The sequence below is a fragment of the Chanodichthys erythropterus genome, chromosome 12, assembly GCF_024489055.1.
Source record: "Chanodichthys erythropterus isolate Z2021 chromosome 12, ASM2448905v1, whole genome shotgun sequence".
NCBI classification, from domain to species: Eukaryota; Metazoa; Chordata; class Actinopteri; order Cypriniformes; family Xenocyprididae; genus Chanodichthys; species Chanodichthys erythropterus.
The window spans coordinates 40,565,238-40,590,524 of NC_090232.1; the positions used below are offsets into that span (position 1 = coordinate 40,565,238).

Here is a 25,287-nt window from a genome sequence, read left to right on the forward strand (position 1 = left end):
AAATGCAATAGCAAATTGTTTTGTTGTTCCAATTTTGATTCCATTTAAAAAGCCGCACATTTTATGTGCCAGAGTTTTATTAATGTATAGACATACTGTTTGACAGCACTGAGGTGGGTCTGAATTTCAGGTTTCATTTTTACTTCTTGTGAAGTTGTGCTCAAAGTGTACATGAATATGCTCACAGAGAAGGACCACACAGAATATGTTAGAAATCTTTTTTTTTTTATTATTATTATTATTATTTTGGGTGGTGTGGCTTAGTGGTTAAAGATGTGTGTGGGTAAACCAAATGCTGCAGGTTCAAACCCCAGAAGGGGTCATTCACAAGCCCTAAATAAGACGTCAAGTTTTTCCAGGGAGACTGCCAGCATCAGAAGGATCATTATTTATATCTATTTTTATTATATTCTTTTTAGCATCATTGTTTGAAAGGATTAGTTCCTCCAAAATAGAAAATTCTGTCATTAATTACTCACCCTCATGTCGTTCCACACCCGTAAGACCTTCGTTCATCTTCAGAACACAAATTAAGATATTATTGATAAAATCTGATGGCTCAGTGAGGCCTCTATTGCCAACAAGATGATTAACTCTTTTAAACGCCCAGAAAGTTACTAAAGACGTATTTAAAACAGTTCACGTGACTACAGAGGTTCAACCTTAACGTTTTGGAGCGACGAGAATACTTTTTGCGTGCCAAAAAAACAAAATAACGACTTTATTCAACAATATCTAGTGATGGACAATTTCAGAACACTGCTTCATGAAGGTTTGAAGCTTTACAAATCTTTTGTTTCGAATCACGTTCACGTTCGGAGCGTGTCTCAAACTGGCAAAGTCACGTGATTTCAGTAAACAAGGCTTCATTATGTCATAAGTGTTTTGAAACATTTCAAAATTTCAATGGTTCACATGACTTTGGGAGTTTGATACACGCTCCGAACCACTGAAAACAAAAGATTTGTTAAAGGTGCCCTAGATTGTTTTATTACAAGATGTAATATAAGTCCTAGGTGTCCCCTGAATGTGTCTGTGAAGTTTCAGCTCAAAATACCCCATAGATTTTTTTTAATACATTTTTTTAACTGCCTATTTTGGAGCATCATTAACTATGCACTGATTTTTTTCATCACGGCTCCTTTAAGAGATGCGCTTCCTCTGCCACATGAGCTCTCAACTAGTTCACACAGCTAATATAACCCTCAAATGGATCTTTACAAGATGTTCGTCATGCATGCTGTATGCATGCTTCAAATTATGTGAGTAAAGTATTTATTTAGATGGTTACGTTTGATTCTGTGTTAGTTTGAGGCTATGCTCTGTGGCTAATGGGCTAAAGCTAACATTACACACTGTTGGAGAGATTTATAAAGAACGAAGTTGTGTTTATGAATTATACAGACTGCACATGTTTAAAAATGAAAATAGCGACGGCTCTCGTCTCCATGAATACAATAAGAAACGATGGTAACTTTAACCTCATTTAACAGTATATTAGCAACATGCTAACGAAACATTTAGAAAGACAATTTACAAATATCACTAAAATATCATGATATCATGGATCATGTCAGTTATTATTGCTCCATCTGTCATTTTTCGCTGTTGTTCTTGCTTGCTTACCTTGTCTGTGCACAGATCCAGACGTTAATACTGCCTTTCCTTGCCTAATGCGTCGAATGGGCTGGCATTATGCAAATATTGGGGGTGTACATATTAATGATCCTGACTGTTACGTAACAGTCGGTGTTATGTTGAGATCCGAGTGTTTTCCGGAAGTCTTTTAAACAAATGAGATTTACATAAGAAGGAGGAAACAATGGGGTTTGAAACTCAATGTATGTCTTTTCCATGTACTGAACTCTTGTTATTCAACTATGCCGAGGAAAATTCAAATAATGATTCTAGGGCACCTTTAAGCTTCGAAGCTTCATGAAGCAGTGTTTTGAAATCGCCCATCACTAGATATTGTTGAATAAAGTCATTATTTGCTTTTTTTTGGCTTACAAAAAGTATTCTCGTCATAACATTAAGGTTGAACCACTTTAGTCACATGAACTGTTTTAAATATGTCTTTAGTAGTAAAATAGTAAAATATTGTAATTTGTGTTCTGAAGATGAACGAAGGTCTTACGGGTGTGGAATTAATGACAGAATTTAAATTTTTGGGTGAACTAACCCTTTAAGGTTGAGATATTTTTCATTGGCTGTAGTGTGAAAATGTGTGGCCACTGAAAGCCTTTGCCAACCAGTTGCGTCGGTATTCAACTGAATGAACATGCAAATGGTTAATTAATATTCATGAGGATTATAATGTCCCCCCGCCCCTCCACTTTTCAGATATACTGCACAGCATCCCAGATAGCACACATACGTCTCCAATATTAAGGAGCAAAAAACATCTGTTGTATACAAACATCTGATAAACATCTTTTAAAAAGCAGTTTTACATACATTCGAAATCATAAACATCTTAAAGACATTTAAGTTTCTATATAACATCTGACAGGAAATGTATTGGAGATGTATTGCAGATGAGCAAAAAAAAAAACACCATCCAGATGAAAACGCACAATAGACGTCTCTGTGATGTACTGTATGTGTGCTATCAGGGACACTGTTAAATACTAAACATACCAAAGCATAGTATGCAACTGTTTGATGTCAAATGACCTCATTGTGTGCTGTTTACACACTCTGCATGGTATACATACAGCAGAAAGTGTAGTATGGGAGTATGTTATTCCGCACATAGCCATATTTGTGCCTATTTTTCACACTGCAAAGAACATCAACAAATTTAAAATTTCAATGGAGTCTTTGTTCAAGTCTGTTAAGTTTCTTAGTGCTATGCAAATGTTGACCTACAGTGTGTTTATGTTAAGCAAAAAGAGGAATATAATAAGCAGATGTGACCGCAGTTTTGACACAGAGGACATTCTGACACATGATCAGAGTGATGAGATAAGACATGCTTCATTGACAGAAAAGATGAGTAATGTTTCTCTAATATACCTCTCGCGGCATTATTTCTACTGGAATCAGTCCAGTCGATATGGGATTTAACCAAGCTGTAGTTGGCACCCTTGTATGGTGCCTGACATTTGAAATGGCTGGGCAACCAAATTTGAATAAAATTGAATGAAAACAACAACAGCTGATCTCTGCTGTGAATTTGTCTGTGTTTGACCAACTCGAGATGGTTTGAGTCGATAAAGCATTTGGACTGTAATGTTGTTCGTGTGCACTGAACATTACATCGTAGCGATCAAAGCTCTGTTGGCTTATTAACACTGCGGCGATGACAGAATTTTAGAACGCCACCCAGAGTTCTCCGTTAACCTCATTGGAACGTTTATTTACTTTTCCACTGCTTATTCTCCCTTGAACCTGTTCCTCACTTTCATGTCCCATATTTTCCATTTGTACCAGTAAGGTTTTGTTTTTGGCAATATATATGTTGGCTGCCAAAACCCCCATCCCTATGATTTCATCTTCATAAAGCATGACTGCATTACAACATTACTATATTACAGTTCACTTACTTCCATGCTCCTCCTTCATATTTGATTTATTACTGCATCCGTCTCATATAATTTATACCTCCGAGTTCAGCTGATTTATGGTTAAAAGTTCAAGCCTACATATGTAAAGTGCAATTTGTATGTCAGCTGTTTGAAATCAACATCCTGAATCTTGTTTTCATCCAAAAAGAAATATGTTTCTCCTCCTTTGCAGACAAGTGTTCTCAGACATCCTGGCTTTAAACAGCTGAGAAACTCACAGATTCCATCTGGTCACTGGCGACGAATTCAAGCAAGAACTCATTACAAAATAATGTTTGCGGTTTATCGATATTATTGTTTGCTAAACTGTATTTTGTTTTGTATTAAAACTGTAGAAATGTCAAAAAAAGTTTGAATTGTTTTCTTTCTATTCTTTTTTCTTTACTATATTCTGTTTTAAATATGGAATTTTAGAATTATATGCTTGACATTCACTGCAAAGTACTCTAGTGCTCTCTGCAGTTTATTTACTCAGTTAATTACATATCTCAGTCACGGCATAATCAGTGGACTGTTCTCATATATGATGATTTTCATATTTAAGAAAATCTTTTTGACACATTATACTGGTAATCAGACTTGGGGAAAGCTACTTTTAAAAGTAATGCATTACAATATTGCATTACTCCTTTAAAAATTTCATTAGTTACTTTTTATGAAAAGTAATGCGTTACATTACTTTTGCGTTAATTTTTCTCACCTGGGCTGGGCTGGGCTTGTTTGTTTGTTTTTTAATAACAACAAAAAAGTTGTATTTTTGGCAAATGTTTTTTGGCCCTTTCACACCAAAAGTTAAATGAATAAGCCTCAGGCTGAAGGAAATGCATATTTACACCTGTACAGTAGAGGGCGCAGCTCAAACAAACCTTTCAGCTGTGCTGCTAATCTGGATTAAAGAAAAATAGGATACAGGAAAAGGAAATTCAACACTCTTATTTCTAAATCTAATCTAAAGTAGTAAATGTGAAAAAGTAACTTGCGTTATTTATTTGAAAAAGTAACAGATATTTTGTTGTAAACTGAAAAAGTAATGCGTTACTTTACTAGTTACTTGAAAAAGTAATCTGATTACATAACTCTTATAAAAAGTTACTTGTAATGCGGTACCCCCAACACTGCTGGTAATCCCATCAAACTTTGAGCAAAGGATTGCCAGATGGTAGATAGATAGATACATAGATACATAAATAGATAGATGTGCTCATCTTGACTCAAAATACATTTATTACTTGATATACACTAGCACTAATATAAAAATCAAATACATCAATTACATCAGTAATACATCATTTATAAAAGGCAGACTGGCTAAATCAAAATCCCATGAAATAGCCTTAGTCAAACCACATCTCTTCATAGGTTCAACATAACTGAACTCAACAACACAAATATGCTCCGATGGTTTCCTGATGTCTCAGTCAGTGTGTGTGAACAGGGGCGCACCACAGATCAGTTTCATCTTTTGTCAATACAGAATGGGGGCGGAGGAAACACATCCTATAAAAAGAAGGTATCCCACATCATGAAACGCCAGGCTGCTTCACAAACACTCACACGAACAGGAATCCTCCTCTCTGCTGCAACTTACTTTGATTTTTTTTTGGTACAGCATCCTGATGCTTTAAGTTTATCCACATCTTTGTGTTTTTATAATATAGTATCTTTGCATAACGTTTTTTCCCCCTGATATTCGACAGATTATTTGATGGATTATTTGATGCTTTTTTAAGCCAAAGTGTGGTGGTCAAAGCACCTAGTGCTGTAGGAAACATCTTCAAGAAACCAACTCATTCTCATTCAGAGTAAGAAAAAAGACTGAAAGGATGCTGACCGTTACGCGGAGTCGGTGCTGTTGGATGTTGACGCTGATCATCGCGGTAGTGCGGATGGGAGAAACTCAAGGGACCGAGAGCGAAGCCCAGGTGAACTCCATCAAATCACTGGAGTCCCAGATCGCCGCCACTAACCGCTCCAGCGCTTCTCATAGCGGCATCCCGAAGAAAAGCAACGTCCCCGCTCAGGTAAACCCGACACCTCCATCATTTCATTAGAAAAAGATAAAACCCTTCAGGCATTATTACTTAGGCTACTTAATGCCTAAGGAAATCATTCTCACATGCCACTTGTGTGCGAATCGTTCGCTGATCTTTTGAAATGAATTTCTATCAGTTTCTGTCTGAAGTTTGTCTGAGGGACAAATCTTTTTTTTTTTCCCGCGCAACCTCCTGAAGTCGCAGCCAGATTGTCTTGTTACATCAAATATGTTTTAAACAAGTTTTTGTCATTTTCTTATTATATAAATATCTATAGACTATTTACGTGATACATGTGACAGTCACAGAACGCCTTACTGATCTTAACTGCTTTTGTGGTTGATGCATTTTGTTTTATATTTGTACATTGCACTGGAGAATTTCTTTTCTGAACTATTATTTTGCATGTTTCTCCATTAAATACTTAATTGAATGGTTTGACAAATTGTAAATTAAGCTGTAGATTAAGATCTCACGCCAAATTTAGACTTTTACTATCCATTAAGCGCCAAAGAGAATGCCATGTGATATATTATGCAGCTAGTCATTTTTTCAAGGCTCAAACATTTGTGTTATTTTAGGAAATGATTAAGGTACTTTGTAAAAAAAGACATGATTTTAACAGTAAAACAGTTTAAAATGGAACTGTACAATCCTGTTAATTGGTTAACAGTGAGTTCGGTGAATAACAGTAATATATAACCTTATATTAAATAGTAAAATACTGTTAAATTTACAGTTTTTGGAAGTGAAAAAGAAGTCATTGTATAATTTACAGTGAAAAATCGTAAATTGACATTCCAAGAATTCCCTGTGTGACACATACTTCACATTTGATATTTTTCCATTGAAATAACTATGTTTCTCTCTCTTTTTTTCTAATCAGTTATGAACATTAGGGTTTTATGTTACATCTAATGTTAAACTAATGTTTATTTCATTACTTTAGTGTCATGTGTTACCATGATTGTGTTTTGTGTTTGTGTGAATAGTATTTATAGTATTTACTTTCTCAGCTTGTGGAAAAGCTGCTTTTGATGAGCTTTGATTCATGTGACTGTCTCATCACCAACTGTGTTTGTTGGTTGTCAGTGTATTACAAAGGCGCAAAACAGATATTAGTAGATAAAGGTTGGTATATTAACATTATATCAGTTAATGAAATACTTTTCTACTGTAAATTTAAGCTAAATCTGTAAAACCTAAAACGTTACTACCGTATATTTTTTACAGTAAATTTCTGGCAATCACAGCTGCCTTTTTTTTTTACTGTAAATTTCACTGCATTTTTTTCAGTGAACAGTATTACTTGCACAGTATACAAATACAAATATCAAAAAGGATTTAACTCATGATTTATTTAAGACTTATTGTTTTAAGTATAAATGCTCAGTATGGGTAAGTTACACAATAGTACTGCAGATGAAAATCCTCTTTGCTGTTGGGTTTTGGTCTTGGTTATATCTCTCAGATCAGCCATAAATATGCAGATGTTGTTTTAATTGAGAGCAGACGCAATTTATTGGAAGGAAAAGAGGTGGTGATGGGATTTTTCTCCCTCTCATATCCACTTTGGAGTGGGAAGATCTCCAGTATGCAAGTTCCCTGCCAGACCCTCATCTAAACAATTGCTCTCAACTATACCATCTCCATAAACGCAGGTGGTCTGGATGATCAGACCACTGCCCTACATGTGGAAACCACTACAGTCCAATATTAGTTAAATGTCATGCTACATTTAGCTGCTTATCCAAATGTAGATTGCTAACAACTTTGTAGATTGCAAACAGAGCGTATGTTGTCTTGTTTGGAAGTTTCCAGTTGCAGATGTTGAAGCACAGATCCCAACATTCTACAGTATACCTGGGGCGACTTATCTAAAGGAATTGCTCAGGAGATTTGATTAAATTAATGAAAAATAGCTTTAAAAATGTTATACCCTGCTGAAGAAAAAACGCTTAATCCTGCTAGTCCTAGGTGGTTTAAGAACAACTGACAAGCTCCCAAAACTCCCTTAAAACCAACCAAACCAGCTTCACCAGCAAAGACTTTGGGTGTTTACAAAACTAATTTAGACTGGTTTAAGCCATTTTTTTCTGCATGTATTGTATTTTTAGAGTGTTAATTAGCTATAGATGGAACAAAGAAACGTATAGTTGTGTGTAAATGATGTGTTATATCTGTTATACGGGAAACTACCTTGTCTCACCTTATCACCACAGATAGGCCTACACATCATTTGCATGTATAACAGTTTACAGTGACAGTGTATTAAAATTAATACCAGATTTTAAAGAACTGGTCATGTGGATGCAGTTGCAACTTTCTTGATTGCAGTTGAAGCTTTGAGAATTTTCAGTAACACTTTAGAATACTGTTCCGTCATTAATGAATAACTACACAGGAACAAATGAGTATCGCACTATTAACATTCTAGCAACTATTAACAAAGACTATAGAATAACTCAAGTCACTTGTATTGTTTTGAGTGGGAGAATGTGCATTGTGCAATATGGCGGAGTAAGTCCCGCCTTCTAAATAAAAGCCAATCGGTGATTGGTAAAGTCATTGCATCACTGCTACGGCCGTTGGAAGCTCCGGTTTCTATGGAAACAGTCAGACACACACTTCCAATAGAGATGCGCACTTAGGACTGCGCATGCGCATTAGCTTGAGCAAAGTCCCTTTAAGACAAGTCATTTCACTCGGCGGCCATCTTTGAAATGCATCCTGGGCATCCAAATGCATCCTGGGCATCATGCAATCTCTTTGAATGGGGAAACATCAAATTCTCCAAAACTCCAACCTTACGATTAAATTTCAGATTTGAAATCCACAATGAAATCTAACAACAACTGGCTCATAAATGTAGTTTCTAAATGCTCGAATCATGTAAAAAAAACGGTATTTTTCAGGCTGGATCAAGCTAATGCGCATGTGCAGACCTAAATACGCGTCTCTTTGGAGGCACGCGTCTGGCTGTTTCTATAGAAACCGGTGATTCTAACGGCCGCTGAAGTGACGCAAAGACTTTACCAGTCGGCGATTGGCTCTTATTTAGAAGGCGGGACTTATTCCGCCATATTGCGCATTACACTTTCTCCCATTCAAAACAATACGAGTGACACGTCTTGTGTTATTCTATAGTCTTTTTTTTTGTCATGATTTAAGCGTTTAGAAACAAAATTTATGAGACAGTTGTTGTCAGATTTAATTGGTGATTTCAAATATGAAATTTAATCGAAAGCTTGGCAAACAGCTTTGGAGAATTTGATATTTCCCCATTCAAAGAGATAGGAGCAGCACTTGCATGCCCAAGAGGCATTTCAAAGATGGCGGCTGAGTGAAATAACTTGTCTTAAAGGGACTTTGCTACTGTAACCAACAAGAAACTCTGATTAATAAATTAGTAAGTAATAGCTCTCAGTTGAATGTGGTAGTTTACTATTAGCTAATCAATAACTACTATTTTTCATACCTCCCAGAGAACTACTAAGAACTAATATATTCAGGATCATAATTGATGTGAATAATGCATGATGTATAATTAATTCTAAAGTGAAGTTCATAGTAACCCACTAGTACTGAGTCTGAAGTATTACCAAATCCTTCAGAAGGAATTACTAATTATTTGGATCAGTGTTTGAAATTGAAAAAGCATGAAATTGAAAAGCATGATAACTCCCTAGTATGACTTAAGTCATTGTAAACTTTTAAGGTTTTGTATGTTTTTGTAAGGTTTTGGATAGTAATTCCTTCTGACGGATTTGGTAACACTTTAGTAACACTCATTACCATCCAAAACCTTACAAAAACCTCAAAATCCTACAACGATTTCAGTCAATACGAGTTATCATGCTTTTCACTTTAGGATACTGATCCAAATAATTAGTAATTCCTTCTGAAGGATTTGGTAATACTTGAGTCATTAGTGGGTTGCCATGATCTTTATTTTAGAATTAATTATACATTCTGCATTATTCACATTAATTATGAACCTGTATAGTTCTTAGTAGTTCTCTGTGAGGTATGAAAAAAATAGTAGTTATTGATTAGCTAATAGTGAACTACCTGTTCCTGTGTAGTTATTCATTGATGACAGAACAGTATTCTAAAGTGATACCAAATCTAATCTTTAGTTCTAATGACCTCTTATATTGGAAATTTAAATAGACATCCTGTTTTTGTACAGTTACATGACGATCAGCCATTTACATGGTTGTTGGTGGCCATTTTTGTTGATTTTTCCTATTGGTACTTTGATATATTAGCATGTGATGCATGTTATGATATGTTGCACCAAAGAAGATGCATGCTAATTTCAAGTTCCTCAATCAATTGGTGGTGTTTTTGTATTCTCTCTTTGGGTGAAATTTAACAAAACTAGGCATGCATCCTCACAACAAGCTGTTGTCAACATTTAATTAACTTTGGACATTGGGCTCCGTCACACCTAAATATTTTAGTAAACTTTATTTGGAAAATGCACTGACAAATGAAAACAATTTTGTCAGCTGTTTGTGTCTAGATGATAGAAGAGTTAGAGTTCGTTATGACAGAATTTTTCCAAAGAATTCTAAATGGCGTAAAAAATGTGAATGTGATCCAGCTCAACGTCAAAGGGAAAAAAATTCTAATTTAGTTCTCAAAAATATAAATGAGCTTATTATAGCGCCATCTAGAGTCAGACTGATGTGTGTGCATTTGCCAAAGTAGTGTGTGGGATATGAGCAGTTTTGATACCCAGACACATTTAGTGTTGAAGAAGGAAGTACACATAGTGTTTCAGAACTTAAGGGAAGAACGAAAATGCAAATGACATGAAGCAAACTAGGGAATGAGCCATATAAGTTCTGCAAGTGACTACTATAGTGACTGAATATCTTTAAAAGATTTAATGATGGCACTCAGAAGTGTGCCTGGATTTAATTTACCATGATGTCCTTGTAGTCACTTTTCCTACATTTTTCTCTCCCATCTGGGCGAGCTGTCTGAAGAATGCTTTACATTTTTATATGTCATTACACAGCTGCTGAAATGTTTCCTCTCAAGTTCTCTAGCTCTCTAACGCTCAAGGATATGGTGAAGATTATAACACAAGCTCCCAATAAATCTCCCACACTGGCGTACTCCCAAGGGCTGCAAATTAGGCAGGCAAGAGAAACGGCCACCCAGTTTCATACATCCGTCCTAACGGATACAAGCAGAATTTGGTTAGCCGTTTCGTGCTACGAGTAAAGCTGGCCTGTAGCCATGATGTCAGAATTTTATTAGTTGTAATAACTTAATTAAAATGTGTCTAATGAAACTCATGTCAGATGTTGGCTTGATGTTGTCCACAAATCGCCAGTATATTTGAAACAAACCAAAGTCGCCCCCTTTAGACTATTATAGTGTAAATGTTCAAGGGGGGTTAATGGTGGTTTCCAGTTGTGGGCAACCCAAAAAGAGGGATATTGGGATTGGCAGAACTCGTTCACCACATTAACCTCTCGACTAGAGGGAAGGAGGCTAGTATTCCACATGAACACGAGAGCTGTTTCACATCAGTGCCGCAGCTTTGGGACTTTTAACTTTTCCTCTTATTTAATTTGATGCTAAGGTTCTGTTAACGAGAAGGACCAGGGCGGGGGATTGTTTGGGTATGGCTTGTAAAGAGGCGAGGTGGGTTGCCCTCTCCTGCTCCCTCTGAGGTTAAGTGACTGTTTAGTGATGCTAACGAGCTGAGAGAGTGAAATAAAACAGGCAAAGGTGTGGCGGCTTTTTAGCGCTAACCATGCTAATCATCTGGATTTTACTTCATTTGAGGAACGAGACAGCCTAGAAGATATAATGACCATGGGGTTCTGACCATGATTTCATTTGCCAAGGCAAGATGTCATATCTCTGTGGCATTCCCAGAATTCCATGGATGTAACGGTTAACAGCCAATTAGCAATGCTCATTAAAAAATAGCCACATGAACAAGAAATGGTAAACATGAAGGGTTATTAGAGTTAAATAAATTAATAAAACATATAGATAAATTACACAGCTTTTATTCATTTTGTTGCACTTGCACGTTGAATGCTTGGATCGGATTGGTTGATGAACGTTCTAAAGTGTGCAATTATTTTGAGGGAAATGCACAGCTAAAGTAGTTCCAGGCAAGTTGTGACCGCATTACATGTCCATATCACTTCGCCAAATGATTTCAGTTATTTCAAAGGTCAGTACGGTGCATTCACATGGGGCGTTGTCGTTAACGCTTCTCATTTACTTTTAATGGGTGACGTCATGCATTGCCGAACTGAATTGTGGGTTCTGTTGCGTTGCGTCAGTGCCATTGCTAGCAGGAAAATTTGAAAATATCTCAACTCTTCAAGTGCCAACACAGCCAATCAGATCACCTTATGCAAATACCCTAGCGCAGATGCTACACTGTAAAAAAGAATTGTTGGTTAAACTTAAAAAAGTAAATTACCTGGTTGCCTTAAAATTTGGAGTTCATTGAACTTAATATTTTGAGTTTCTGTTGATTAAACCAATCGGTTTCATTATATTAACTCAAATTTTTATGTTGATTGAACCACATTAATTATCTAAGTTGATTTGACAAAAGAAAAAGTATTGTGATATCAAATCATGAAAATATTTTTTTTACAGTGTAGCCAATTGCTTTCAGGATACCGGAAAGTAATGTGTTTGATTGCCTGTTGTCACTATGACCCAAACTTCAGACACGCCCTCCGTCAAATTTTGATGCCAGTGCCCCGTGTGAATGCAGCATTACAGCCTACGACAGCAAAAGAACTGAAACCCACAAGGACACTGACCAAGCAAATAAATATAGCAAACAATAAGATAAAAATGACAAATTATTTCCATGTATAATTTTGCTACAAAATTACTTTTTATTATCTACAGAAAGCACTACTCTTTCTCCCACTATTTCTCCCATTCAAACGCAAACAACTACAGCACGGACACACACTCGTACAGAAACATGTTGTCAGCGCTGCTCTGATGATTTTATCAGTAAAATAGTTCAGCAACTTAAAAGCTGCATGACATTTCTCACTAGTGAGGTAATAACGCCGCTGTTCTTGAAGCAGATAAACTTACAGTTTTGCTATTAATAGAGAAGCTGCTGCTGAACACTGTTGAGAGATGCACAGACTGATTCATACACTCTTAATCTCTCTGTAATAACTGCATTAGTCTCCTGTCAATGGCTCAAGCCACCGTTACTAGCACTAAAATGACGTTTTGGAATTTCCAACGGAGGCTTGGGATGAGATGCGTAAGGAATTAGTCCTACACACAATAGCATTTTAAGGACAAAACCCTGACAAATGTCTTGAAATACAACATCTGAACAGTGTCTTGAGGTGTGGTAACTGTAGTATAAGCACAATAATCATCTCTGGTCCGTTGAATTATAATGCTTCGCTCCGTTTCCCGTCGTGGCCGCATTACCACCTTGGGTGTGCTTTATTGTCTAATTATTCCTTACATAATTATAATGTATAAAATTCTATGTAGGAACCTTTTTTACTAATTAACTAATATTCCCATAGCCTCCATATTTATGTCAATAGTGCCCTTAAGGGTTTGCTACAGATATGTTTTGAGTGCTGGTGAGATTAGCCTTCAACCTGCGCTTCAAACAGTGGGAGAGTGCGCAGCTTTCCTGTGCAATCTGATACACATAGGGCCATGCCCTTTGAGGGTGGATAAGGTTTGTTTGTTCAGTGACATAGTTTATTTTACTCTTGAAAACCCTCTCAATTCACTAACACCATTCATGGTGTCAGATGTCAGCTTTGCTTTTGCAAGGTCAAGTTAAGCTGGGCCCCGGGGCCCTAGAGGAATATATGTGTGAGACATGGGTTTTATGTGTGGAAACCCTATTCACCATCTCATAGTCTGTTGTGTATATGAACTTAGATGCGGGTTCAAAGGAAATCTTGCAATCCTATAGTTGTAGACTGAAATTAGACTTAAGATGGCTCTTTTGTAAGCTGTTGTGTACAATATCTATTTTAGGCACAAAGCTAGCTAATACATTTTTTTTATGTGTTGCAGTAAAATTAAAATGAAACATCTTGCATTTATATTTTTTATTTTATTTGTTTTTAATTTTATATTGTTTAATATTTTATTTCTATTTTTAACTTTTATATATATATATATGATTATTTTAAATTTTATTATATATATATATCAGTTTAAGATAATAATAATAAATAAAATAAATAAAATATAAAACAATTTAAAATTAAAATAATAAAAAAAATAAAAACATTTTATTTATATATGTAACAAAATAAAATGTGTGTGTGTGTATGTATATATATATATATATATATATATATATATATATATATATATATATATATATATATATATATATATATATATTATATTATATTATTTCATTTTGAAGTCATTTATTATTTTATTTTTTTAAAGTTTCAGTATGCTATTTTATGTTTCATTTTCGTATTTATTTTTTAAGTATACACTGCTAATATTACAGTATTTATCTATCTATCTGAGATATATACAGTATATATATATATATATATATATATATATATATATATATATATATATATATATATATATATATATATATATATATACAGTATATATATAGTTTTTTTTATTATTATTTAAAGAAATAGACTGCAATATTTTTCAGCCAGTTTACAAATCTGCCTGCTAGAGTACTGCTTTCTTATCGGTTGCTACTAACAAGATAAGACGTGACATAGTTTGGGTATTACCTGATATAAATCCTTAAATGCATGAGTGAGAATCCAGATAGGAAGATGATTTTCAAAGGCATGGCACGTTTAGTCTTCAAAGTCCGCCTTTTTTGCTAGCATGCGAGCGGTGACACAGGGGCCAGTGGGCATCCCTCATCACTGTCTGTCTCTGAGCTTATCATCTTGACACTTATCTCACACATGAATGTATGGGAGGAATAAAAACAGACTGTGGAATCAATGAGGGATGAGGATCAACGAGTCGTATCCAAGCGTTGGCCGGGTCATTAAAATCCTGATGTGATGACGTTGCCAGATTACGTGTAGACACGATTATGTTGGTTTATGTGAAGCTATGGAGAGAAGGGTATGAGATGCGGGCGACTCTTGCAGCTTTGGAATCAAAATTTGTCTCATCCACTTTGTATCAAGTTGACATGATTCAGCCAGAAAACTGAGAATCTGAGCACATCATACAACTGAACTGAAAAGGGGGGGTTTTTACATGGTTCATTCATTCGCTAATGTAATGTACTTTCTAATGATGCAGCGAATGAATTCTGAATTTTGAGGTCGGTGACTTTTTAGTATTTAAACATTTTATGGGCTTCATTCGTTCCTTATTCCTCTCGTGAATGCGTCGTTGGTGGTTTGGCCGGGTTTCATCATGTGTTTTCAATGTTACCAATTCTGTTGCTTGCATAAGAAAGGAAGATTGCCCTGAGGTCTGTCAATCTACAAAACAGAATCATTTCTTTTGTTATTAGATATTGTTCCCCCCTTGTCAGACCACATGTTCTGCATTTGACGCTAAACCGAAGATTGTTACGGGTGATGTAAAGCATTTCCCTCAGCAAATTTTCACTGGCTGGTTTCTTTTCTGGAGTTTGTGATTTGTGTAACTTTATGTTCAAGGTCTCAGTCTCATCTGTTTTATCTTATTTTAAGGTCATTTAACATTTATTAAAGAGCCGGGTCTGGTTTTCTGTTTTTGGAGGGGTTTGGCGCACCAGCTAGACCACTTTAAACCAGTTTAGCCTGGCCTAACTTGATTATAACTCAAAGGAATGCTAATATAAAACACATATTAGACAACTTGTCAGTATACAAAATTTTAAATGCCCACAGATTTGTGGAAACTCATTCCACCTGCTGATGTTGAGGAATCATCGCTGTAGGCACAAAGTTTCTTCGTGAAATCTACAAAATGTATTTTTATTATGCTCTTCTCTGGAATACTTGATTCTGATTGGTCAGTTGTGGGATCCAGTGGTCTGATGTTTCCTAACATTCGCTAACTATATCAATCCGCTCTTTGGGGAAACCGGTTCTACTTTCATGTCTCTCATTGAATAAAAAAAAAAAAATGTGTTTTATACAAACACATTTTCAACATCTTGCATATCATATATGGATTGTAGTGAAAATGAACTCAGAGGACTTCAGTATTAATATTACTGTAATTTTGTCACAGTGTTTGTACATTGTAGTGGATTGTTTTTATAATATTTAAAACAATTTCAATTCAAATCTATACTTTGTGTTCAAATTAACTTTGTGAAAGGCCATCTAATAAGTGGCATAAATAATGCTCAGTCGTTGCAACGACAAATTTATCGTCAGAAGTCTGAAAATGATTATTAAATGTTATTAATGTTGAAATATTTATGAAATTTCGCTGCGTCTGAAATCGCATATTGTATAGTAGGTACTACATGTGGTTTGAAACTTACTTCGTGACCATTAAAAGAAGTGAATGTGTGTAGTATGAAAGAAATTCGGACGTTCTATATCCGCCATGTTGTTACTGTCATGTGACCTACGGCGACAGTTGCGTCGCTTCACTGCCATTCACAAGTCCTCTTCCGTAGCCTCATGGGATAGAAAAGTGTCCATCAGATGCACATTACAGAATCTCAATGGAGGTATCCGGTCATCAGAGTACTTTTCATCTACTGTTTGGAGGTTTGGAGATGCTACTCATCTCACATACTGTTTTCGCCTACTATATAGAATTTTTGCCTACTACATAGCATGGAATTTTTGGTCAAGATCTTGTATAGAAACATAATAATCACTGCAATAATAATAAAATCATAGCATTTGCCTATTTTAATGTTTCACCTACTATATAGCGTGGAAGTAGGCATATTCAGATGGGGATTTGTTTTTTTTAATTTGTTAATTTGCATGGAGTTTCATCCAGAATTATTAAAATAATATTATTAAAACAGAATTATTTAAATAAAATATGGCTGGCAACAGGGTTGAGTGATGGTTGATACTGGGGATCCAGAGTTGGAATAATCAAATCTAATAAATGTTTTATTTTCTGACAATTTGATGGCATCACTTATCCTCTTATTTACGAGACAGTTTTAATGTTTGTGACCTGTTAGTAAGACAGATTATATACACAACCATCACTCGTAATTCTTACTGAGGAATGTATAATGGCTTACTCTGATATACCTCAACCGTAGGTGGAGAAGGGCTGGATCTGATCTGTCTTTCTCATCCTCAGGGCTATCCGTGCAGCAGTGACAAAGAGTGCATGGTGGGAACTTACTGCCACAGCCCTCAACACGCCCCGTCCCGCTGCCTCACCTGCCGCCGGAGAAAGAAGCGCTGCCATAGAGACGGCATGTGCTGCCCTGGAAACCGCTGCAGCAACTGTACGTTCCTGTGTTGATGCCAAATCGTCACGGTTTCCCAGTGTCTTTATACTAACTTGGGGAAATTTACAATGGATTTCTTCTGTCATTCCTTAGATATCTGCATCCCCATCTCAGAGAGCAGCCTGTCATCACACAAATCACCTATGGAGGAGCACAACACGCTTTCTATCAATGACAAAGGCTGGAGGAAGAATGGCAAACCTCAGGCCAAGATCTCTCTCAAAGGTGAGGAATCGACAATATCACAAATGGAGAAAGAGGTGTTTTCAGATCTGCATGGTTAGAGAGAGCATAGACTCTCACAGGCTGCTTATTCTAGATAAGAACCATCCACCAATTATGAACTCGAAAATCTATGAAAAATAAATAAAAATACACCTGTTCATTGTTAGTTCACATCAGTTTAATTCATTAAATAATGTTAACAGATACAACTTTTAATTTTTGCAATGAGTGGACCATTTTTACAGACTATAGTGAGATGTTTCCAGTAACTTCGTAAAAATATAGCAATTTTTTTTTCAATTTAAAACACTAAGCTTGTTTCTGCCACTGAATAAAAATTAAAAAAGGTAATTTTTAACTTTTAAGGTAACTTTTTATCTCACAATTCTGACTTTTTTTCTCAGAATTGTCAGAATTGTGTGATATAAAGTTGCAATTGTGATATAAATTCTGACAAAAAAAGTCAACATTTTTTCTTCAGAATTGGACTTTATAACTCGAAATTACGACTTTATATCTCACAATTCTTTATATCTTGCAGTTCTTTTCTTGGAATTGTGAGATATAAACTCAAAATCGAGAGTTACAAAGTAATTATGAGTTTATATCTCGCAATTCTGACTATATAACTCGCAATTGAGACTTTATATCGTGCAATTCTGAGGAAAAAAAAGTCTGAATTTTGAGATAAGAAGTCGCACTTATCTTTTAAATTGTTTATTCCTTGGCGGAAACAAGCTTCCATAATACTTTGTGTTGTATTACTTTGGCATTAAATTACAGAAAACTAGTTAATGCTTCTGTGTGAGTGTTTCTAATACAACGTCTGAGAGAGTGATGGCAAATTTGACAATCAATCTCTGGATATTTTTTTCCTTATTTGGAAAAGCATCCATGAAATGCTATCATGGATTTTTCTTTTCTTTTGCTATTGGATCAAATGGAAACTCAAAAAATATATATGAAGTTTAAAAATATATGTATGTATATAGAAGTTTACCCAACTATTACAACTTCCATATCTGAGAAACTTGGAAATGTTATCAGGGTTCGTTAGTAAATGTTGAAATTAACATTAAGTAAGATCAATAAATGCTTTAAAATTAAAAAAATGAAACGCTGAATATCTTATTGCTGCCTCTAACTTGACAAACTTTCCAGCGGTTAATTTTTCCTCAAAAGCGCTCACTGTGTAGCCTGTTACAAATAATTTCAAGCAATGTGATCAGAGCATGTGCTTTTCTGTCTAGTTTTGTGTGCATCAGTCAGTGATGGGACTGTGGGCGGTCTGTGGCCATCTGAGACCGAGAGTGTTTCATATTGGTACTCACTTATGAACAATGTCTGAAATGAGTTGATTCACTGGCTGTGGTTACAAGCATGTGTCTAGGGGGACGGCGGCCCACAACTACACGCACCTCGTATATCTTGAAGATTTAACCACAGCGGGAGGCCTGAAGAGTCACAATGCTGTTTCCACACCTCTGTATTCTTGCCTCAGTAACATGGCAGCACAGTCACGCTTGAACATTAATTAAACCACACCAGACTTAGACTACATTTTTTTTTCTTGCTTGAGAAGCCGTTTGCCACTGATATGTAGGTAACAATAGGGAAGAAAAGGTGATCGCAACTTCTATTTTTATGCCGACTTTAACCTGCTCTGTTTCTGAACAACCATTGGAAAATTGCTTTGCATTTGTTTGTAAGTAGATCTATATCAGGAACAGTGACGTATTTGTTTTCACTTTATTTTCTCATTTCACTTGAACGTTGTGGAGAGTATTTGCATGAGCGATAGAAAGGTGTAGTGTGCGTAAGAGTTGCCTTGGACTGGGTTGCCATTGAATGAGGGAAGGATAACACTTATAGTCTTGGAAATAGTGACAGATCTTTTCTTCTGTGTCGTGACATATATATCTGAGTGAAACGGTTTATCGAAAAGAAAAAAAAAATTATTAAATGGTTGTTGATTGGATGGAGGCAGATCTGAATGTAAGCTTGAGAGACTGTAAGAAAGGGCTGGGGTTTACGTGGACATTTTAATTAAACATTGCGAGATTAAAAAAAAAAAAAAAAAAAAATATATATATATATATATATATATATATATATATATATATATATATATATATATATATATATATATATATATATGAGTAGAGGAATGGACGACAGTGAACTTCCATTTCATGTCGACTCTAATGTAATAAACTAGCATTTTTAGGGTTTGGTTAGGGAAGGTCAAATAACCTCCGACAGGCTATTGCTTTGAAAGTGAAAAGTTCCTGGCTAAATGTTTTTCTCCTATATTCCATATACAGTAGCTCTGGGAGGAACTCATAAAAACACTTTTTGGAGAAAATTATTATTTAACACTAGAACTACCAAGGCAGTCATTTTGACCGTTTTAAAGATTTGCAATGTAATAACTTTGTTGAAATAAAACCCATATAACTACAGTTCCATGACTTTTCTTAAATTAATGTAAATTTTATTTTAACATTGTTATTTTATTAAAATTACAAAACACAAGAGAGTTCTGAGTATTTCTACCTTGAATGGCCATAGCGGTCAATTTGACTGCACATATTACAGGCGTTGTATCTCCTCAGCGCTTTTTCCCGCCGTTAAAGATGTGCATAGCTGTTGCCTAGCAACCTTTCTCTGGCAGTTTTGTATGCTTTTGCTAAGCTAAAACTTCCACATAAAAGCTTTACCGTCAAAATGGCAACAACAAAGAAAATGACTGTCACTGAGGTTTTATCCTTGCTTGAGAACATTGATGATGCAGAGTCTGATGGAGGAGCAGAGAGCGATGTCTCTTGGTCTCTTGACAGTTCGTCTGACACTGATTCTGAGAGTGATTCAGAGATAAATCAGGTTCATTAGAGGCTGCAAAATATTGTTTCCGATTCGTGTGGTCCAAACATTTCCGATAATGCTAAAGCATTGTAAACTCCAAAAGTCAAAATGTATTGAATAAAGACAGATGTAATCATTTCCAAAATTCACAATATGTTTTTATCTAACGAAATATTCTGCTTCATTTTATATTTGTTGACATTTTGACTTTCAAAAACAACATTTTAACTGCGGTGAAAAACTTTGATCTCCAGCTTGCCGGATGCAAAATGCGGAAAGCAAATTGCGGCATGCACTTTTGTGGGAGGTCTAGTAGCTCTTACACAATAATATCACGAACATATTATATTATGTATGCTTAAATTACCCCACATTTTTCATGAAACATGACCATAGAAGCTTTGAAGTAAATATAACATGACAAAAATGACATTCACTGCTGTCTGGTATGAACAGTCAAAATGACCGCTATTGGCAGTTCTAGTAGTTATAGAATTCCGGTAGTGCTAGTGTTAATATATATATAGTATAGGAAATAATGACACATATATATATATATATATATATATATATATATATATATATATATATATATATATATATATATATATATATATTTGTCATTATTTCCTTGTTTGATAGAAATGTGATATGCTTTCTTTTCTTTTTTTTGTCAGTTGAACCTCTTTGACCTTTGACTTTACTTGAAGTAGAGTTTTTTTAGTTAATATTTCAGTAATTTTCATGGTTCTCTGATATCAGTTAATGATCACATGACATACAGGTAAAAAAAATGTAATCTTTTTTTAGGGATGTAAAATAAAAAAGTCTGTGTTTACAGCTATGGAAAAAATTAAGAGACCACTCCAAGTTCAGAAATCAATGTTAAGTGGTCTCTTAATTTTTTCCAAAGCTGTATTTGTGTGTTCTGTGTATAACATATATATATATATATATATATATATATATATATATATATATATATATATATATAAAATATTTCTTAAATTTATACATGTATGTGTCTGTATTTATATATACATAATTATTATACGCAGAACACACAAATATATTACGTAAACACAGACTTTTATTTTGCAAATGATTAATCGCGATTAATCGCTGCACATCACTAATCTTTTTTTATGTAGTGTTTTATTTTCATGATTTAATTCATTATTAGTTTTAATTAACTCAAAACCCCCCAGAGGCTTGGGAAGCTCTGTATTAAAGTAATAATTCACCTAAAAATTAAAAGTAATTTTCAAGCAACTCAGCTGCATAATTCTTCATAAATTCTAATTTTGTGTTCCATTGGTAAAAAAGAGCATACGAACACCATGAGGGTGAATCAATAATGAGATTTTCTTATTTTTTTCTTGAAAAAGAAAACATGTAAATAAAATTTAATGTAAATGAGAAAATCATGATGAAATGCAAAATAAATATTTTTTCTGCAAAAACAGTCATTTAAAAAATATAAAATAATAGCAAAAAATAATTATCGGCAAAACAATCTTTTTTTCCAGAGCAATTGTTTATTGAATATAAATTTAACCAGGAAATATTGGATAACAAAGTAACTAAAGTTCTATAGATTCCATCTTAGTCATGGTTGTATTTTATTGCATTACATTTACTCTGCATTCACACGGAGCACTGGCGTTAACGCTTCTCATTTGCTTTGAATGTGTGACATCATGTGTTGCTGAACTGAATTGTGGGTTTCGTTTGCATTGCTTCACTCAGAGATTGTATATTATAGGGAGATGAGAGGGTCTGTATCTCTTACCATTGGAGAAAGCGTAACGGCTAACATAATCACGTGCGGCAGCTCTCATCCTATCGTGTAATGGCCTCTGGTCTCCTTCCCTGTGTACCGCCACAGCGTTAGCATTAGCCGTTATGCTTTTTTGGCTAAAGGTAGCTTTGGCTTCACTCACGTTTTTCACGGCAGAAGTTAAAGATTTCTCAACTTTTCAAGTGCCATTGCAAGCGTCAACCAATCAGATCGCTAGCCAATTGCGTTCATGCAACATAGGAAGGTAATGTGATTGGCTGTTGTACTATGACAGTCACACGCCCTTCATTAAGCGTTGACGCCTACACCCCGTATGAATGCAGTGTTATGCATTTGGCAGACACTTTTATCCAAAGCCATTTATATTGCATGCATTCCCTAGGGATCAAACCCATTAGTGTGTCCAAAATTGCATATTGCCTGAGTAGGTACTACATTTGAATTTGATTCGTGACCATTAAAAACGTGTGTTCTAGAATATGGGTTGTATGAATGAAATTCGGATGTACTTAAAGGATTAGTTCGCTTTCAAATTAAAATTTCCTGATAATTTACTCACCCCCATGTCATTCAAGATGTTCATGTCTTTCAAGGTTTTTGATGAAAACATTCCAGGCCTCCAAACGGTTGAAGGTCAAAATTACAGTTTCATTGCAGCTTCAGATCCCAGACGAGAAATAAGAGTATTATCTAGAGAAACCATCCCTCATTTTCTAAAAAAAAAATTAAAAATTAAAAATTATATACGTTTTAACCATAAATGCTCATCTTGAACTAGCCCTCTTCTTCTTCTTCTCTATTAGAATTCCGGCAGTGTAGACGCTGCTAAGTGTATTACTGCCCTCCACAGGTCAAAGTTTGAACTAATTGTTATATACTTGCACTAGCATATTGTCTATGACAATTTAGTTCAAACTTTGACCTGAGGAGGGCAGTAATACAATAAACAGTGTCTACACTGGCGAAATTCTAAAATCCACTATGTTGTTACTGTCACATGACCAACCAGTGTCAGTTGAGTCGCTTCACTGCCATTCATAAATCCTCCCGTGGCGTCATGGGATAGTACACTCTAAAAAATGCTGGGTTAAAACAAAGATTGTAGAATAACACAAGACCTGTCACTCGTATTGTTTTGAATGGGAGAAAGTGTAACGCACAATATGGCGGAATAAGTCCCGCCTTCTAAATAAGAGCCAATCCCCGACTGGTAAAGTCATCGCATCACTTCAGCGGCCATTAGAATCACTGGTTTCTATAGAAACAGTCAGACACGCGCCTCCAAATAGACGCGTATTTAGGTCTGCGCATGCGCATTAGCTTGATCCAGCCTGAAAAATACAGATTTTTTGTCATGATTCGAGCGTTTAGAAACTAAATTTATGAGCCGGTTGTTGTTAGTTTTCATTGGTGATTTCAAATATGAAATTTAAGGTATGATGCCCAGGATGCCCGAGAGGCGTTCCAAAGATGGCCGCCGAGTGAAATTACTTGTTTTAAAGGGACTTTGGTTAAAAACAACCCAAGTTGGGTTGAAAATGGTCAAACCCAGTGATTGAGTTGTTTTAACCCGGTGGTTGGGTTAAATGTTTGCCCAACCTGCTGGGTAGTTTTATTTAACTCAACTATTGTTTAAAAATGAGTGTATTGCTTGCTTAATATGAACCCAATGAAGTATGTTGGAAATGAACTTTTATTAAAATGCTTATTAATAAATATTGATTATTATTGTTGCCTCTTGTAATTTCCAACCTATTAATACAATCTATTAATTTTAAGCCAGCCATATAGTAATTTTTAAACAATAGTTGAGTTAAATAAAACTGCCCAGCATCTTGGTAAAAAAAAACAACAACCCAGCATTTTTTAGAGTGTAAAGTGTTCATTGAATGCACACTTCAGAATCTTTTTCAGTTTTTTTTTTATTTGATTTCGGACGCAGTGCATGATCTTATCACACTTAGCATTCTGCTCTTCTTTTTGAGCCACAGAAATGGCATTAACTTCTCCCTTCACCTGCAGGTCACGAGGGCGACCCTTGCCTGCGCTCGTCCGACTGCTCGGAGGGCTACTGCTGCGCTCGCCACTTCTGGACGAAAATCTGCAAGCCTGTGCTGCGGCAGGGTGAAGTTTGCACCAAGCAGCGCAAGAAAGGCTCCCACAGCCTGGAGATCTTCCAGCGCTGTGACTGCGCCAAAGGACTTGCCTGCAAGGTGTGGAAAGACGCCACCACCTTCTCCAGGTCCAGGCTGCACGTGTGCCAGAGGATCTGAGACGGGAGGCTCCTGCAAAACAAGCCGCACCTTGGGGCCCCTGCGTCCCTCTGGGAGAGGAGTGGGCGAGGACTCCTTTCTCCAGGACTTACTCAGCTGTGATTAAGGGAGAAAGAGTGAGATACAGATGAATGTGTGCCAGAACAGGGTGGGAACGAGCCGATATGGTGGACGCTCAGCCGTAGCCGTTGAGGAAGCACTCCATGCCTCTTTTCAAGATTATTTGCTGGAGGTTTATTGATCTACAAGCCATATTTATCACTGATGCGACTGATGCAAGCACTGGCATTATTTCGGTATGCCTGTGCTGTCAGTTTAGTATCATTTTCAATGCTCTGATTTGGTTCACTAAATATTTCATGCACATATGATAGTTTTTCCACAACATAACCACTAAAATATTAACTAGTTTTTTGTTTTGTTTTTTGGTTACAATATCGCAGACTTTGATTCTCATTTGCTAATAATTCTTTGGAGAGCAATTTTCATATTTTTAGTTTTTTTTTTTTTTTTTTTTTATAAATTTCAGACATCTGCCCTTCTGAAAGTGCACTTTGAGTTTGCTTGTATAAAAAATGGTCCTATGTGTACATAACACCCAAACAGAAGAACAATAGTATGTTTTCAAGGTAGCCACACACTAGCAATGCATTAGCCTGAGAAATATGATCACTAGTTCAGATTTACTCAGTAGATAGAATTTTTTATCATTGGTTCTGATTATCAAGGGAAGATGTTTACAGTTTGAGTGCTGTTCGGTGAATGTGCAGATGCTTTTAGAATTATGACATCATGAATCATAGTCCGTACTTTTGTTCTGTAAAATTCCACACCAACTTTTAGCTAGAATTAAAAAATAATAATAATTAAAATCTAATAAGCTCTTATATTGTAAATAAAATGCAAAATTGTCAAAATGTATTTAAGAAACAGTTGTATATCATGTATATATTGGTAAAAAGGAACAGATGGGGAAATAAAGTAGCGTAACTAGACATTAAACACTTTTTACTTTCAACTTACTGTTATTGTCATAGCATGGTGTGAGATCATTTCCTCAAGCTGTTTTACACCGCAGATATGAATATCC

General features: G+C 35.6%; 1 protein-coding gene across 1 annotated transcript; it reads left to right on the forward strand.

Moving 5' to 3' along the window:
• The first annotated feature begins 5,194 nt into the window (after positions 1-5,194).
• dkk2 (dickkopf WNT signaling pathway inhibitor 2) lies at positions 5,195-25,282 on the forward strand. The gene is made up of 4 exons (XM_067404868.1): positions 5,195-5,590; positions 16,880-17,030; positions 17,127-17,258; positions 23,947-25,282. Exons 1-4 carry the CDS (start codon positions 5,393-5,395, stop codon positions 24,195-24,197), a joined length of 732 nt encoding a protein of 243 aa, XP_067260969.1. The 5' UTR covers positions 5,195-5,392; the 3' UTR covers positions 24,198-25,282.
• The last annotated feature ends 5 nt before the right edge of the window (positions 25,283-25,287 follow it).